This window comes from Callorhinchus milii, unplaced genomic scaffold (genome assembly GCF_018977255.1).
Source record: "Callorhinchus milii isolate IMCB2004 unplaced genomic scaffold, IMCB_Cmil_1.0 Scaffold13, whole genome shotgun sequence".
Lineage (NCBI taxonomy): Eukaryota > Metazoa > Chordata > Chondrichthyes > Chimaeriformes > Callorhinchidae > Callorhinchus > Callorhinchus milii.
This window is the reverse complement of record NW_024704754.1, coordinates 1300217-1316849: the sequence shown is the minus strand read 5'-3', so window position 1 is coordinate 1316849 and position 16633 is coordinate 1300217. Positions and strand designations below refer to the sequence as shown.

General features: G+C 41.7%; 1 protein-coding gene across 3 annotated transcripts in view; it reads left to right on the top strand.

Annotated features, from left to right (window-relative positions):
• Positions 1 to 10588, top strand: part of LOC103183716 (SPARC (osteonectin), cwcv and kazal like domains proteoglycan 1) — a 139479-nt gene extending 128891 nt beyond the window's left edge. For all 3 annotated transcript variants that reach the window (XM_007901346.2, XM_007901345.2, XM_007901344.2), the window contains 5 exons: positions 2658 to 2777; positions 4494 to 4715; positions 5684 to 5746; positions 7327 to 7464; positions 9149 to 10588. In XM_007901346.2, the coding sequence (XP_007899537.2) occupies positions 2658 to 2777; positions 4494 to 4715; positions 5684 to 5746; positions 7327 to 7464; positions 9149 to 9339 (734 nt within the window). In that variant the 3' untranslated portion in view covers positions 9340 to 10588. The remainder of the gene's footprint in view (positions 1 to 2657; positions 2778 to 4493; positions 4716 to 5683; positions 5747 to 7326; positions 7465 to 9148) is intronic.
• Positions 10589 to 16633: the final 6045 nt, after the last annotated feature.

Sequence of the window (16633 nt, the reverse complement as noted above, 5' to 3'; positions counted from 1 at the left end):
TATATGATGCGGGTACAGAGTGGCATTTTGCTGGCAGTGCCAGTGTTACAATGATTTTGCCTCTGACGGGATCAACAGAAGCAGTTATTGCCGGGGCCCAGGGAGTGGGCAGAGTGTTGGTCCTGGCTGCCACCTGGTCTTCAGGAAGCGACCGACATCCGGGACATCCGATGGAACTAACAATGATCTCAGCGCGTCCTGCATTGCCCACCCGAAACTCACAAATGTTGGTCTAAAAGTTATCGCAGATAAGAGGCAGGTTGCATAAGACCAGGACAGTGCATCACGACTGAGTGCTCTTCAATTGCAGTTACCATCTGGCACAATTTCCACTCAGAAGCTTCACCTCAGGCAGTGCTGGTGGTTGCTCTTACTGAGAATCATTTCAATGTCACAACTGAATTTCTCCGTAAAGTGACAGCTGACCGTTAACGCCGTAAGCAAGTTATCGAAAGCTGTTTTTTTTAATATATAAACATATTTAAGATAAATCCACAATATTTGCGTATATATATTATGGATTTATCTTAAAACGAATGTGTCAAAGTTCAGATGATACAGTCGCACCACAGGTTAAAGCGTTACGAAATGAATGCAGTCTTGACCCCTGATGTAATGGGATGGTTTCGATCCATAAAGTTCAAAGTTGGCAAAATAAAAAATGGCTGTCGGGGTCCATTTCCAGGTGATCAGATCACTGATGACATCACTTCCACTTCCCTGCTCAGATCCAACAATGCCAGAAGCCGGCCAGTCAACAGCGCAAGTATAAGAACATAAGGGTTTGCTAGACCAGAGAAGACCGAGGTCCATCTAGTTCGCCTTCCACCATCCTGGCAGGCGCTTGACACGTCGTGTCCCCAACTATACACTATTATTTTCCAGCAGAAATCGATCTTATTTTGTTCTTAAAACAAACGACGCTTTCTGCTTCCGACGCCTGTCTCCCGAGGGGAGTCTGTTCCATAAAGCTACTGCTCGCTCACTGAAGTAGCGTTTCCCCAGATTTGTTCTGAATTCAACCCCCCCTTCAATCGCAGGGTGACCGAAGGCACGGTATTGACCAATTTCGACCAGGATTCCCAATCGCCCATCACCGACCAGTGATGGCTGTTGGAGAATGCGTAATGTGTGGGCATCAGGTGACGATAAAATCAGGTTCAGTTGTGATCCCCTCCCCCTCTAACTGCTAAATAGCCTCTAAATCTCATTACACAGCCTTACGCTGCAACCTGTGAAATCAAATTGCAAGATCCATCCTAACCTCTACCCAACGAAGCAGAGCTGTGACTGCCCGTAGCCCTCACTTAATATAACGACGAGATTCAACACAGCCACTGAACACTAGTTGTCCTCGCACCTTGTCACCTTTTCGTTTCATTCCAATTACACACACATTATAGAGTTGGAAGGAAAGTTTCAATCGAAGTTTCTTCACAGCTATTAGGGCCTGGGGAGAGCACACAGCAGTTTTTTTTTCTCTCTTTCGTTTTTCTCCTTTGCGGTTTCCTGAAGGTGTTGTGTCTCGCCGGGAAAGTCTTGTCGGTTTTGATAGTTATCTTTTCACTGTGCTGTTCACAGCTTTCTGCAAAGTAATGTTCCAAAGCCTTGTTCTGCTGAAGGTATACATATGGAATCAGGGGCAGGTTTTCACCCAAAGGGGAATGAAAATTTGGAACTCTCTCTCTCCCAAAAGGCTGTGGATTATGGCTGTGGATCCATTCACATTTTCGAGACTGAGGTGGAGAGATGTTTGTTAGGGTCAGGGGATCAAGGATATGGGGCAAAGGCGGGCAATTGGAGTTGAGGTACAGATCATCCATGATCTTATAGAATGGCGGAACAGGCTCGAGGGTCCGAATGGCCTCCTCCTGTTTCTATGTTTCTGACTCCCAAGAGACACCAGCAATTTAAAGGTGAAAATAATCGACCAGAACATAAGGTTCATCAGAGCATCTTAACTTGTTAAGGTATTCTCCGCACTTTTCTTTACTTGTCAGCCCTCAGGGAGGAAAATAAATAATTTTATACTTTTCCTCATTTCAGAGACGAGTTAATGAATCACATTGTGTTTGTGTGAACGATTTCTCGATGATTTCTGTGTAACTTTACAACGAACAAGGTCAGCCCCTGTGCAACAACCTCAGTTTCCCTCTCAGATGCTGGTTGACTCGCTGTGGAAGCCGTTGCAATAATAATAATAATAATAACAATAATCCTTGCATTTGATATAGCGCCTCATCAGGTTTTCGAGACTCTCAAAGCACTTCACAGAATATACTGTAAAGTGAATTGACTATATATTTGTGGGTGAAACGCGGCAGTTAATTGCACACAGCAGCGTCCCCACAAACAGTCGTGGATTGAGTGACCAATTTATTAGACCAATTTATTAGTTTTTGAAGGAATTATTACCCCGGAAAAGCGATCCGCCCATCAACTAACAACCGGGTTCCTACTCACTGCTGGTAAACAGAGGCGTGTGGTGTAAGGAAACTTTCCTAACATTTCACCCTGCCCGGGAACTGAATCCAGGTCCTCTCGTTCGTGAGGCGAGTGCTCTAACTGTGGAGCTACAAGACTCCATTTTGCCATGTTATTAGGTGAATTGTCAACGTGTACACTTACCTGTGTTGTGTCCACCTGTTATTTGGCAGTGTGCAGTGAAAAGGATCTGAGGAATCTCGCCTCTAGACTCAAAGATTGGTTTGGTGCTCTTCATGCTGATGCCAACCATGACCTCAGAGTGAGACCGGCCAAGCAAACAGACCAAACCAGTAAGTATCAATAGCTCATTACATTTTATATGTGTATACAGCACCTTTCACATCAGGAGGACGTCTCAAAGCTCTTTAAGATGGCTGGTTGGCTGGTTGAGCACTGCGGCCAGGAGGTGGGACCTGAAGAGTGGTGGGGAGAGAAAGATAATAATAATCCTTGCATTTGATATAACGCCTTATCACGTCGTTGAGACGTCTCAAAGCGCTTCACGGGATGGCCTGTAAAGTGAATTGACCGACTGTGCAATTGACCAAAAGTGCAGTCCAAGAATTAAGTCTCGAGGTGGACTTTGAAAGTACAGCTCATCTACGCAGATGTCGGTGGGACAGTGAGAGTAAAAAAAACATGGAGCTCGGTTAAGGACCTAACGTTCTGAAAAGTAAAAGAGCTCACACGCAGAATGATGCTGGTAGGACTCCAAGAGGAACAAATCACTTACCACAAGAATGGCGCCACCTGCTGGAATTCGTTAAAGTATTCTTGAAATAAAATGAGGAAACCTGTAAGGAATACCGCAAATTTGACCGCCGTGTGGTTCTGCTGAGCAGCTGCGTTAAATGAATTTAAGAGTTGAATTAACCTTAACCACACAAGTACTGGTACTTGAAAAAAAATCTTAGCATTACCTTTGGAATTAATCAAATGATGTAGTGTGTCAGAAATGATTGCGAAATTGGTGCTTGCCTAAATGAAGCTTTTGTAGACAAAAAAATGATAATTTAATATCTTCTGAACTGCCTCTAATGAAGACATGCAAAGGTTTTGCTACGAGCATTCAGAACACCTGGAATTGTAATTTAGTTTATCACATAATTGGTTTTAGACTGCAAGATAAAATGTTTCAGAATAATTATAATCATCTTTGCATTTGATAGAGTGTCTTATCACATCATCAAGATGTCTCAAGCGCTTCGCAAGACTTACGATAAAGTGTGGTGAGTGTGTATTCTGGTAGGCAAACACAGCAGCCAATTTTGCATTCATCGGTGTCCTACAAACAGCCAAGACATGACTGGCCAATTTATTAGAATAATAATAATAAACCTTGCTTTTGGAATAGAGCCTTATCACGTCTTCGAGATGTCTCAAAGCGCTTCACAGAATATACTGTAAAGTGAATCGACTGTATATTTTGTAGGTGAAACGCGGCAGCCAATTGTGCACAGCAGCGTCCCCACAAACAGTTGCTTTGTTGGCCAGGACACTGGGAGAAACTCCTTTTTCTTTTTGAATAGTGCCGTGGGATTGCTATCCTCGGTTTGGCATCTCATCTGATGGAAAGCACAATGCTTGAATCCATAACCTTCTGACTCAGAGGCAAGAGTGCCACCAACTGAGCTACCAATTGAGCCAGGCTGTACCTGAATATTATTTCCATTAGCACCACATTAATCTCCTGAATTCAGGCCTTTCTCTGTATCTTGGACATTTAACATTCTCCTTTTTCAATCAAGATCCGTCTCAAGACCTACCTCTGTCATCTTTGTCCTCACCATCTCCCCTCAGCTCCCAACCCAGGCATGATCTGCCCAGGCAGTACTGCTGAGAACTTTGGGACAACTCCCAATGTAAATTGTTATTTTATTGTACAAAATACACAGTCAATTCACTTTACAGTACATTCTGTGAAGCGCTTTGAGACGTCTCAAAGATGTGATGATATAATGAAAGGATTATTATTATTGAATAAAAATTGCCGTTGTCTGTTTCAGGGTTTGACACCAGTATCCTGCCAATCTGCAAGGATTCTTTGGGTTGGATGTTTAACAAGCTGGACATGAATTATGACCTTCTGCTGGATCAGTCGGAGTTGAGCACCATCTACCTCGATAAGTATGAGCAGTGCATCAAACCTCTCTTCAATTCCTGCGACACCTTCAAAGACGGGAAACTTTCCAACAACGAATGGTGTTACTGCTTTCAGAAGCAGGAAGGTGAGGTGCACCAAATCGGGACTTGGCTCTTGTGTTCCTGTATCCAACACTTGCAGACAGATTTTCCCAGCTCGGATATTCCAGCCACATAAAGGGTCACATCTTGAACCATTTTACTCGCTCAAATGCTGACTGACTGAGTGCCTGACTTACTAACTGACCAACCGACCGACAGACCGACCTACTGTGTATTTTGAGCAATTTTTTGTTCTTATTTCAGATTCTCATAACCAACAGGTTTTCTTTATCTCCTCACATTGACCCTCGTGTACCTCCGTCCCACCATCGGTGGCCGGGCTTTCAGCCGCTGAGCCCTGAACACTTTCCCTCTATCTCTCCGCCTCGCCCCTTCCTTCCCCATCTTCAGGTCATGTCTGAAGACCTTCCTCTTCTCCCGTGCATACGGTCATCTCCCCCCGGCTCAGTGTCGGGCTCCACAGCTGTCAGACGCCCTGGGACGCTGCCCTGCATGAGGGGGCGCTGTGTAAATGCAAGTTGTTGTTGTCGGGCTGTCCTGTGTTTGAAACAGCTTTAGTTTCACATCAAAGAGTTGACCGGCGACGTTTGATTACATTTTATCGAACTTTGCACAGCCTTAACATTGCCCAATCAGCCCTTTGCCCATCATTATAAACACTGACGTGCAATATAATGCAATCAGCACACCACACAATAACAAGGTAACTGTTTTCCTGGTGATTTATGTCTTCATGCAAATCTTCTCCCCAAAAATGATAACATCCGCCACCGTCCGTTGACCTTTCCTAAACGATTGAACATTGTCAGAGAGGTTAAGAGCTTTAAGTTAATTGAAAGCCTTTTTTGTTTGCTGCTTTGTGGAGAGCTATGTCACATTCCGCTTCTCAGGTGTAAAGTGACGCACAGCATATCTGACAGATAGGTCAATCACTCCAGACATCATCTCTGACCATATTGGGACCTGTTTCCCTATTGCATTCTTTTTTTAGGTGTCCCATGCCACGCTGAAATTAATAAGATTCAAAAGCAACGTAGAGGGAAGCTTCTTCTGGGTAAGTAAGCTCTCTGTTTCTTTTCACCCTTTGCCTTGTAATTATTTTCCATCAGAAGATTACACCATTTGATTGATTAAAGTTCACGGATGTGTGGATTAGTAATCTGTAAAAAAAAATGTGAAATGCGTAGACCGCTGATTTCGATGTAATGTTTTGTTATGGTTGCGCTGTGCATTTGCTGAGTGGAATGAAATGAACGAAAGCCGAGAAACTGGAACAAGCAATTAATGAAAAGGAACCTTTGTGTGATTGGAAATAGACTAATTATTATCAGTCTATTGTCTGTCCGTGACAGAATTGCAAGTTGTACATGGGCTAAAGCTGTGTTTTCTTATTGGAAATGGCTGCAGCACAGGTTTTGTACAGTGTGTTCTGAATAGGGAAATGCAGTGAAAGGCACCAATTGTTCACAAACCACTTTAAATTGCACCTTCATTTTTGTACTGAAGCTATTGGAAGAGAATACAGACTCCAGGAACACAGGAACATGGGAACAGAAGTAGGCCATTCAGCCCCTTGAGCCTGTTCCGCCATTCTGTAAGATCATGGCCTATCTGTACCCCAACTCCAATCTCTCCAGATCATGTCAAAGTCAGAAACTGGAATGATGATGTGTTTTCAGTGCTGAAGTTGATCAGCTTGATTCACCCCAATCACAGACTTTGTTCACTCAGAAAGGAAGATGCCCTAAATTGGCAATATTTAACTTAAATCAAATAAGTTCTGCATTTGTCGTTACACTGTTAATTACTTATATCTCAGAATGATTGCTATTGTGTTACCTAGAACCTACAGATGTACAGAATAAAGCTACTTGGCCCCTCGTGTCTGTGCTGACTTGTTGAAAGAGCAATCCATTCAGTCCCTGCCTTTTTCCCCATACCTTCCTCTTTAGTTATCCATTTAGTTCCCTCTTAGAGGTTATTCAACATCCTAACAAGTCTCTGTGTGTCAATAAAATTCTCCTCATCTCCTCCTTCGCCCCACTTGTTATCCCTTTAAAATTGAGGCTCTCGTTTCTGACTCACTGACCAGTTGGAATAATTTTTGTTTATGAACTCTATCAGAACCCCTCATAAATTCTAATCTGTGGATGTGTATCATTTTTATATATAGTACTAAGATCGCATGAATTTCGCCAAATATACATATGAAGAAGCGCTATATCAAATGCAAGAATTTTTATTATATTTTTCCTCTCTTTCGGTTTCTAACCGGGGCGATTTGGGGCCAGTTAGTATTGAGGCCTTTTAAGTTTGATGTTCATCATATATATTCATATACATATGAAGAATTTATATAAATATATTAATTCATCATATATTCATATACATATGAAGAAGCGCTCTATCAAATGCAATAATTATTATTATTCATATTATCATTAACAGTCAGATAGAAACATTTATGGGAGGAATAAATGTGGTTTGCAACCTGCAAGTCCAAATTCCAATCACGTAGGATTTGCGTACGGAGTTCATTCGCAACTTTTTGATGCTGATTTTATAACGTGTTGATCACAGTTGCTACCCTGGCTGTGTTTTTTTCCCGTAACATTGCCTTTCGGTTTGAATTAGGTTCTTTTGTGCCAAGATGCAACGAGGAGGGATATTATAAAGCAACTCAGTGCCACGGCAGCACGGGGCAGTGCTGGTGTGTCGACAAATATGGCAACGAGATTGCCGGCTCACGGTTACAAGGGAACCCAACCTGTGGTAAGAGCAACAGCAACAACAACTTGCATTTACACCGCGCCATTCACTCTGGGCGGCGTCTCGGAGCGCTTAACATTGGCGGAGCCCGATGCTGAGCCACGACTGTTTGTGGGGACGCTGCTGTGCGCAATCGGCTGCCACGTTTCACCCACTAAACGTACGGTCAATTGACTTTACAGTCTGTCCTGTGAAGCGCTTTGAGACGTCTTGGAGGCGCGATAGGGCTCTGTATCAAATGTACAGATTATTATAAAACATTAACAAGTGCAAATATGTTTTCCGAGAGCTGACAGGGAGCCCTGAATTGTTAAATACAATGACTTCAGAGGATTATTAGTGATGTTACACTCTCCGCTGTACACTCATACACTTGCACTGTATCCCTCACCTGCGAACTATTGCCCTGCAGCCTCAAGAAATATATCAGAAAGCAAAGGAGGATTCACTGAGAGAATCAATTCCAGGTCATAAGAGGTTAATCTGTACAGAACAGGGGATGGAGTGAGGAAGGACAAGTTGTGATTCCATCTCGGATGTGGTGTTTACACCAGAAACAAATTGCGTAATCACTTCCAGCCTCTGAGACACTTTGATCGGGAAAACAACATCTTTCTTGCTTCTAAGTTCTTGGGGTTTTCAGTTAACCTCGGTGTTATTGTTTCAAACCAATGGGATGTGCCTCATTTATTACAACCTTTTCATTCTTTTATGTATAAAATGACTTATTTTACCCGTTCACTGTTATTCTCCGTACAGTTTTGAGGCGAAGCAGTTTTTCTTTCCAAAAATGCAGATGTAAAAGTAGAAGCCGCAAATGAAAATGTATCTCTGATAAACGAGAGGCTATTTTCTCATTGTCGATGATCTGGAGATTGTATTCACGACAGCGTCAATATTTGATGGATTTTTCCCCGGCAAATCAGGATAGGATTCATGCCTCGTGCGTATCTCCTATTCATCAGCACTTCTCAGAAATATAATACGTTGGGATTAAGAACCTCTTCCTCTGGCAATGAGGATTACTAATACTGAATTATATGATTCAGGATATGAAACCCATTGCAATGTGCACGTGTTCAGTAAATCACAATATCTTCGATAATACGCATTACATTCAAGCAGAATGTGACCAAAATATTGTCTTCCCGTATATTAATGTGATCTACATAAATATGTCAAAAAATAAACAAAATACACAATCACGCCACGTCACAGTGTATCCTGTGAAGTGCTTTGAGACGTCCTCCCGATGTAAAAAAGCACAATATCAAAAAAAACAATAATGATAATAATTCTTGCATTTGATACAGCCCCTCATCATGTCACTGAGACGTCTCACAGTCCTTCGCAGAATATACTGTGAAGTGTAGTGACTGTATGTTTTGTGGGCAAAACGCGGCAGCCATTGCGTACAGCAGGGTCCCACAAACATCTTGGATCGAGTGACCAAATTATTATTATTATTTTTAACGGATTATTATCCTGGAAAGCGATCCGCCAATCGACTAACACCCGGGATCCTACTTACTGCTAGGGAAACTGAGGTGTGTGCACTAAGGAAACCCGCCTAAGGTTTCGCTCTGCAGGAATTGATCCCAGGTTCCCTCACTTGCGAAGCGAGTGCTCTAACCACTGAGCTCCACAGAGTTTTTGGTGTTTTCAAGCTGTGATCTTTCACTTTCAGAAGACGATCAAGAGACATCCGGGGACTTTGGGAGCGGTGGGCTCCACGTTTTATCCGACGACCAGGATGACGAAAGCGAGACTCAAAACAAGGAGGAGAAAGTGGAGGGGAAGGTACAAGAGGGCGTAGACAACGAGGATGATGAAGATAGTGAGGACGACAAAGAAGATGATATTGGTTATGTTTGGTAGTCGTGCTCGCCATGCCCCTTTCAAGGACTGTTAGATTTTTGCATTCTTATCTCAGCTTGTCTGTTGTGCTGCGGAAACGTTACATCTGAAAGAAAAATAGAAAAACAAAAGAAACAAACAAAACAAAAAAAAAAAAGACCTGGTAGATTATAAAGTGTTGATCTCACTGAGACCATTTCATTCATCTGTTGAGCATGATCATCGGCACAAATACATTCAGCAACATGGTTCCTCCAGTAGGAAAGGTGGTGTTTCAGGAACACTGTCCCATTTAACCACAGGATTCTTAGTAATAATGAGCAGTATGGTTGAATTCGTCATTCTGAACCCAGATATTTTAGTGGACCGTATAGAGCACTCTGTGAGCCTCCCAAAACAACTCTGCTACAATAGAGCCCTCTTAATATCCATTAGATTTTGTGTCCAAAACAATGTCCTCCGTGTATCTCAGAGCGCTTTGAGACATCTAAGCAACTTTAAAAGGCACTGCCTCTAATGCAAGGATTATTATTATTATTATTATCTCCACAGATATTCCCAGTCTAATAGACAATGTTGGTGCAGAATCTTTCCGCCACTTTTTGCCGCTCGCTTACTACTTAGTCAATTTTGAAGCAGAACATTCTCGAAAAAGCTGTGCTGTAGATATGTTGGATTAGTTAAGGGTCTGGAGTTCTACACTGGTGTTTGTATGGAATCCTACAAGTGTACAACTTGTGTGTTGATGGCAAGTCAGGAAGGGCCATGTGCGGTTTATGCAGTTTTTATGTGGGTCACGGAACATCAATTCTCTCCCTGTGCTGGATGGCAAAGCTCTTTTATATTAATTTTCATGCATAACCCAGCTGCCGACATACTGCGTTGACTGAGCTGGTCAAGGAACCATTATGTAGCACAAAGCTTTCAAGCCATAAAATCAATTAATCAGTTACTAACAACCACTGTTTGAGCAAGAGTGAAGTATCAAACAGCTATTTCCTTTTGCTTACACTAACTGATCAGAGGTTAGAGGTGACCTCCAACTGCGCTGACATTACTCGATGATTCGATTAATGGACTGTTGCAAACAGATAAGTGCCATAATTTGATAATGAGATGACAATGGGCCTTTAATGAGGTAAAGCATTTGCCGTTAAACAAGATTGACTTTTAGGGAAGTGGTGACGCCTGCCTTCATTGAAGCAGTGAGCATAAGAACAGAAGCACTCGTGGCGAAAGACCAAGGTCTACCTAATTCACCTTCCACCATCCTGGCAGTCGCTTGACATGTCGTGCCCCAAACTATACACTGTATCTCCCAGATATTATTTTCTCACAGAAATCGATCTAATTTGTTCTTGAAACAAACAACATTTTCTGCTTCCACCGTCTGTTTCCCGGGGGAGCCTGTTCCATAAGTTTGCTACCCGCTCCCTGAAGTAGTGTTTCCGCAGATTTGTTCTGAATTTAACTTCCTTCAGTTGCAGGCCATGTCCCCTGGTTCTACGTGATTTATTTTTTAGCCGGGAGTGAGGGGAAGGGTGCAAGAGCTGTGCATAGTTTTTGTCATAAGAACATATATAAGAACATATAAAATGCTGGGCAATAAAAGACTAAAGTCCAACCAGTTCATCTTCCACCTTCCTGGGGGTCGCATGTACATATGTCCCAAATTACCTATGTATGTCATATGACGGACAGTATATGTGAGCACATCACAAACTTGTGAACAAAGGTTCGCTGACCACTTGCACGTGAAGATCTCACTTTCTCTGGGTTTGCACATTACGCCTGTTAACATTGTGTAGCGTCGGCTTTGACAGAGCTGATCTTAAGTGAGCTCCACTGTAGTGCTTTTCAAACACCTCCACATATATAGTATGTAACCACTTTTCTATTAACTGAGAGCGCAGAGAAAATCTCAAATAATAGCAAACCCATGTTGCCTCTCCCCCTTTCCCCCACCCTCCTTTTCTGCACCTTTTCCAGTCTTAGTAAGAATGTGTTTCGGCACTTTTCTATGTTGCGCAGCAGATTGTGGGGCATAGCAGTCTGGGAAAGCCAATAAAGGTCTTTATGTCTTTATTTGAACAGTGCGTCTGTCCAACGGCATGTTAGCTATGTGATGTTTCCTGTTGTGGTCATTATTATGTGTCCTGCAAATTGATATCAAAATATTTGTTCCTTTACTAAATTATTAATTTTGTTTGATTCAGTGTTGGGGAACGGAGGTGTGTGTGTGTGTGTGTGTGTGTGGAGGGGGAGGTGGAAATAACCTTTATTAAGCATAAAGGTGAAGTTCCCTACAGATTGAAAGAGCAGCTTTGGCCTCTGACAATTCTAAGGTGTGTTTAATTGATTAATATAGATTTCAGTGTCAAAGTAAATATCATTTATAGCTTTTAAGAGAACTGAAGTTTTCTTCAATCAACATTAAAACACCAGTTTCCAAAAGTAATAATGCCTTGAGATTTAATACACTCCTCTTCTGAATAGAGTATTAGCATTAGATCCTTTTCAATATCCGGGAATAGAAAACAACACACAAACTTCATCAAATGTTTGAGTTTTGATGTTCGTTTCCTGCTAAATTGGTAGATTTTTAACATAGGGTGAACTCTTCTTTGAGATTGGGATATTTCTCTGTCGTTTAGTCATTAACTCTAACTTCTGGTTCTAAAGGTGAAGCTGTCACAAGTTATTTGTTAGTCGTGTAGTGTAGGTGTAGTTTTCAATTCCCTAATCGAAATCTCCTTTGCTGATTTCAATTACCGTCTGTCAAGCTACAGCAAGAAAGATTAAGGCACCTCGCAAGGCTCGGATTCCACCCCCGGGTGATGCTGTTTCCTTAGCATTTCGGAGTGTCGAGAATTTGGCAATTGTTGAATTCGATCAGAATCAATACATTATTCCTCGCATCTGCCTTTTGCGAGTGTCCAAAGAATTGTCAGAAAAACATTCCCCCTCATATTTGTGAACACATCCTGTTAAAGCTAACTTTCTGGCCAATGCATTTAATTCTTGATCAGTTGGGGGCAGTGAGTGGTGTTCCGTTCAACCTTGAGAGCAAAGGAAGAGCAGAACGTCTGTCTTCGCCTGATGTAAACACATTTCGTGATGAGTAACCGAGTATGACTGTAGCTGCTGTGATGATATCCTTATCTTAATCTCGTGCGGGTCAAGTCTTGTAAGCAAAATGCTCTTCGGGAGTGTGTGTGGGGGACAGGGTGGGGGAGAATGGGAGAAATCTGGGGTCATCGTTGCCGATGGCAATGGTAATGTCCCCCCCCCCCCCTGCGGTGCTGAAAGATGAACTCAATCCACCGGAACAAATCTTTTAGTTTTCTTTCTGATCTGGATTTTCTACTTGTAAAGATTGACTGTCAACCTGAATTGAATCCACTTGTATCTGGGTCTTATTTCTCTCGTCTGCAACTCTACTCCCAGTTCCCTTTCAGTCAGTGCCAGGATTACGACCAACCGGTTTTTAATCAAACTCTTTGTTTTACATATCCTAGATGATAGACATAACTACAGTATGACAATAGATATTTCGCATTCTCTAATCAAACAAGATGATTGTGTGTGCCTTGACTGGCCCTCTGTTTGATGTAACTGATCAACTAATAAGTCTTCTCTTCTCTTGTTTTGTTGTTGTTTGTCTCAATAAATCACAGTCTGTCTATTAGCTTTTTCTGTGGTTAATGCTTACAAATGCCTTTCCTCCAGCTGTCTGACTTGCCGAGGATTTTGTAGGAAATTTGTCTAAAAGATCAAATGAAGAATATAAGTGTTACACAAGGGGAGAGGGGTTTATAGGGTATATTAAGGGAGAAGGAGTGGAGAAATAAGATTACAGAAAATAAAGAGCTGTCATGATGTAATGAAAGGTTGGAGTAGGCTCAATGCACTAAATGACCCCAATTCTGTTCCAACTCTCCTATAATAATATTTAATAATGCTGCAAATTTGATGCCAGGGCATTTGAAGCAGCGTTTCATTTTCAAATAGAAATATAAAGTTGAAAATATGCAAAACTTGGAACAATATTGCTCCATGTGATTGTTATTATAATGTTAGCCTCACCCGGTTATTAAAAAAAAATCATTACTTCAGGCCAGCCAAGGTTGAAGATACCATTTGGAATATGTTCATACACAATACAATTTTAATTAGACTTTATTCTTTTCGAATATCTGTTCACCCTGACGCAACATTCATGTATAAAGCTGGTGTGTAGACCTCATTCTTTAGAAAGATTTTCATCTGATTTTTTTTCTGTCATGTAAGTTTCATACTAATTAATTTCTTTAATTATTCTGTGAATGCATGTGGAGAATGGTTAAAATGTCTTAAAACTAATTAACTGGAAGTAGATGCTTAGGCAAAAGACTGACCGCACGCATAAAGACATCTTTTGATTCATCCAAATATGTAACATTAATAATAATGATCATAATAATAATAATCCTTGCATTGGATATTATGCCTTATCAAAGCGCTTCACAGTAATTACTATTAAATGTAGTAGTTGAAGGCAGATGTCCACCAGATAGCTGAAGAGCACCTGGAATCCACCTTGATTGGTTTGCAGAGAGCTAAGCAACTGGTGGAACCATCGCTCAATGGGAAGGGATGTGTGTCTGAGCTGTGGGCAGGAAGATGGTGGCAATGCTCTCACACATCTCGTGCTGACTGTGTTGCCCACCTGGAAGCTCGGAGGGAGTTCTATTAGATCATGGCTAATCTGTGCCTCAACTCCAATTGCCCCATATCCCTCGATACCCTGACCTCACAAACATCTCTCCACCTCAGTCTTGAAAATGTGAAAAGATCCAGCCATAATCCACAGCCTTTTGGGGGAGAGAGTTCCAGATTTCCACCACCCTTTGCGTGACAAAATGCTTCCTGATTTTACTCCTAAATGGCCAAGCTCTAATTTTACGATTAGTGCCCCCCTTGTTCTAGATTCCCCCACCCACCAAAGGAAATAGTTTCTGTGTCGCTAAGTGAGTTAGGGGTTAAACCCTGTACTGCTACAGTAATTTTTATTCAATACATCCACAGAGTCTTGACACAAGTGTGCCGTGAACAGATAAGAAGCCACATTTGAACTTAACATTATTTAAATGGTAATTCATCACAGCGCTGTGAGACGATAGCGACATTTACCCACTGTGTTATCCATCACCCAGAGGGGAATTGATGTTGTAGATATACTTCCTTTTTTCATTTAATTTCGTTGTCGCCTACTCAGTTTCAGATAGTTCTTAAATAAACCTCCGCTTTTTTGAACCTTTTGGAATTCCATTACACATTGTACACAGAAACACCAACAAACAGCCTTCTGACAGAGATGGGCACAATAATGTCAAACTCACTGCTTAGAAAACGTTCCGATGACTGACTATTGGAGGTTTATTTTTAATTAATTTTGAAGAAAAGATTGTAAACCATTCAGACTGGGTGTGAAGTGCGATTACTCTCTGTTTGTCAATTTCCCAACCGCATTTATTCCTTGGCTCATTAATACGTGCTGTGTGGAAACGCTGATCGCCTTGATGTAATTGGGAGCACATTTATTAGACGGAAATTCGTTATGATTAATTTCATTGGACATTGTGCTTCCAAAACATTAGAATTGAACTATCTCTGCTTGGTCAGGTAACTTCTGTCAATTTTGCTGCGAGTTATTATCCACATGAGAGGAGGACATGGGCTAAGAATTGCACTTCGGAGAAGTGTCGTGAATTTAAAACAGGAGACGCTGGTGAGACCGGTAAGGAATTGTATTAAGGCGTTGATTTCTCTTCAGGAACATCTGGAAATGGTATTGAACATGCAACCGAGCCTTTTATTTTTGCTGGGTTTTATGGGCTTCAACAGATTCTATGTAAAAAGGGAACACAACAGTTTTGTTAGGTACAGCAATGTCTAGTGACTGCTCTAACTGTAGACAGTGTGACCGGTGTTGGTGTTAGAGATATCAGGCCCTTACGCTTATTAACGCATAGAATTATATAGAATCTGCAGGATCATGTCAGTGTTTATCCCCCACTCCCACACACACATACATACACTTCTGTTCCCTTCTCCTTCATGTATACAAAGTGCATGGATGTGCTAGATTTTATTTTACCCATAAAATGTAATAAATAGCAGTCAGTGTTGAATTTCATTGCCATGAGCCCATTCTGACATATTAATTCAGGGTCTGTGCATTTCTCATTGCGTCTTCTATTTGTTCCACATTCGGTCAATAACCTTAAACATCCCCTCCTTATCCCCCGTTCAGTGAAATCTCCGTCTTTGTGAAGTGTTTGAGATGTGTTTCCCACACGAAAGGCTCCATATAATCACAAATGGCTGTCGGTTTCCTGAAACTCTAAATTGGCTCTGCTATAATCAGGAACAATTTAGTCACTCAATCCATGACTGCTCGTGGGACACTGTTGGGCACAATTGGCTGCTGCATTTGTCCCACCAAATACATAGTCACTACACTTCACAGAAAATTGTGTGAAGCGCGTGGAGACATCTCAACGATGTGATAAGGTGCTATATCAAATGCCAGGATTATTACTATTATTATTACACCAACGGGTGTGTATTGGAGAGAAGTCCCTGTCGTTACGATTAGCGATAATAAACCAGTTTCACTCTGTTTCATCTCCGTCACCAAGTTTCTAAGACGTTCTTCACTGGAGTACCTTCATCCTGGACTTGAGTAGATCTTACCCTCCAGCAGATTAACAGGCCAATTGCACTTCCGTGTCATCACAATCCATAAGGCAATCTGTCTGTTTACAGATCTGGTCTGAAGAGATTCCAGATGAACATTACCCAATGACCGATTGGGAGAGCAGTCCATTTTTAGAATGATTGAACTGTTCCATGGATTAAGAAAACACTGAGTTAGTTCCAGTTTTCAATGTTTCTTGATGGGATTCTTTGGTAATGAAGTCCACACAACTGGGGACTCTAGTCTGACTCTGACATGTTCTTTTCTTGGAACAGGTCTTGGGAAATCCTGACTGGATTCCTTATTGAGAAATCTGGTAAGAAATACCGTAACTTTACGAAACGTTTTGTGTCCTAATCAATTTCTGGAGGGGCATCGATGTGTTAATGATAACTTTTTCTGCAGTTTTGCTGTATCTGCATTGACAAACTCGGTAGCAGTCTCAGCGTACGCAATTAACCTGTAGAGTTCTCTTTTATCAAAGCTGCAGAGAGATATAAATGTCTCTGCACATTTCAGATTCAGGAGGCCTTCTGGTTCTGACAAAGCCCTCTGGGATATCAAGCTGCATAT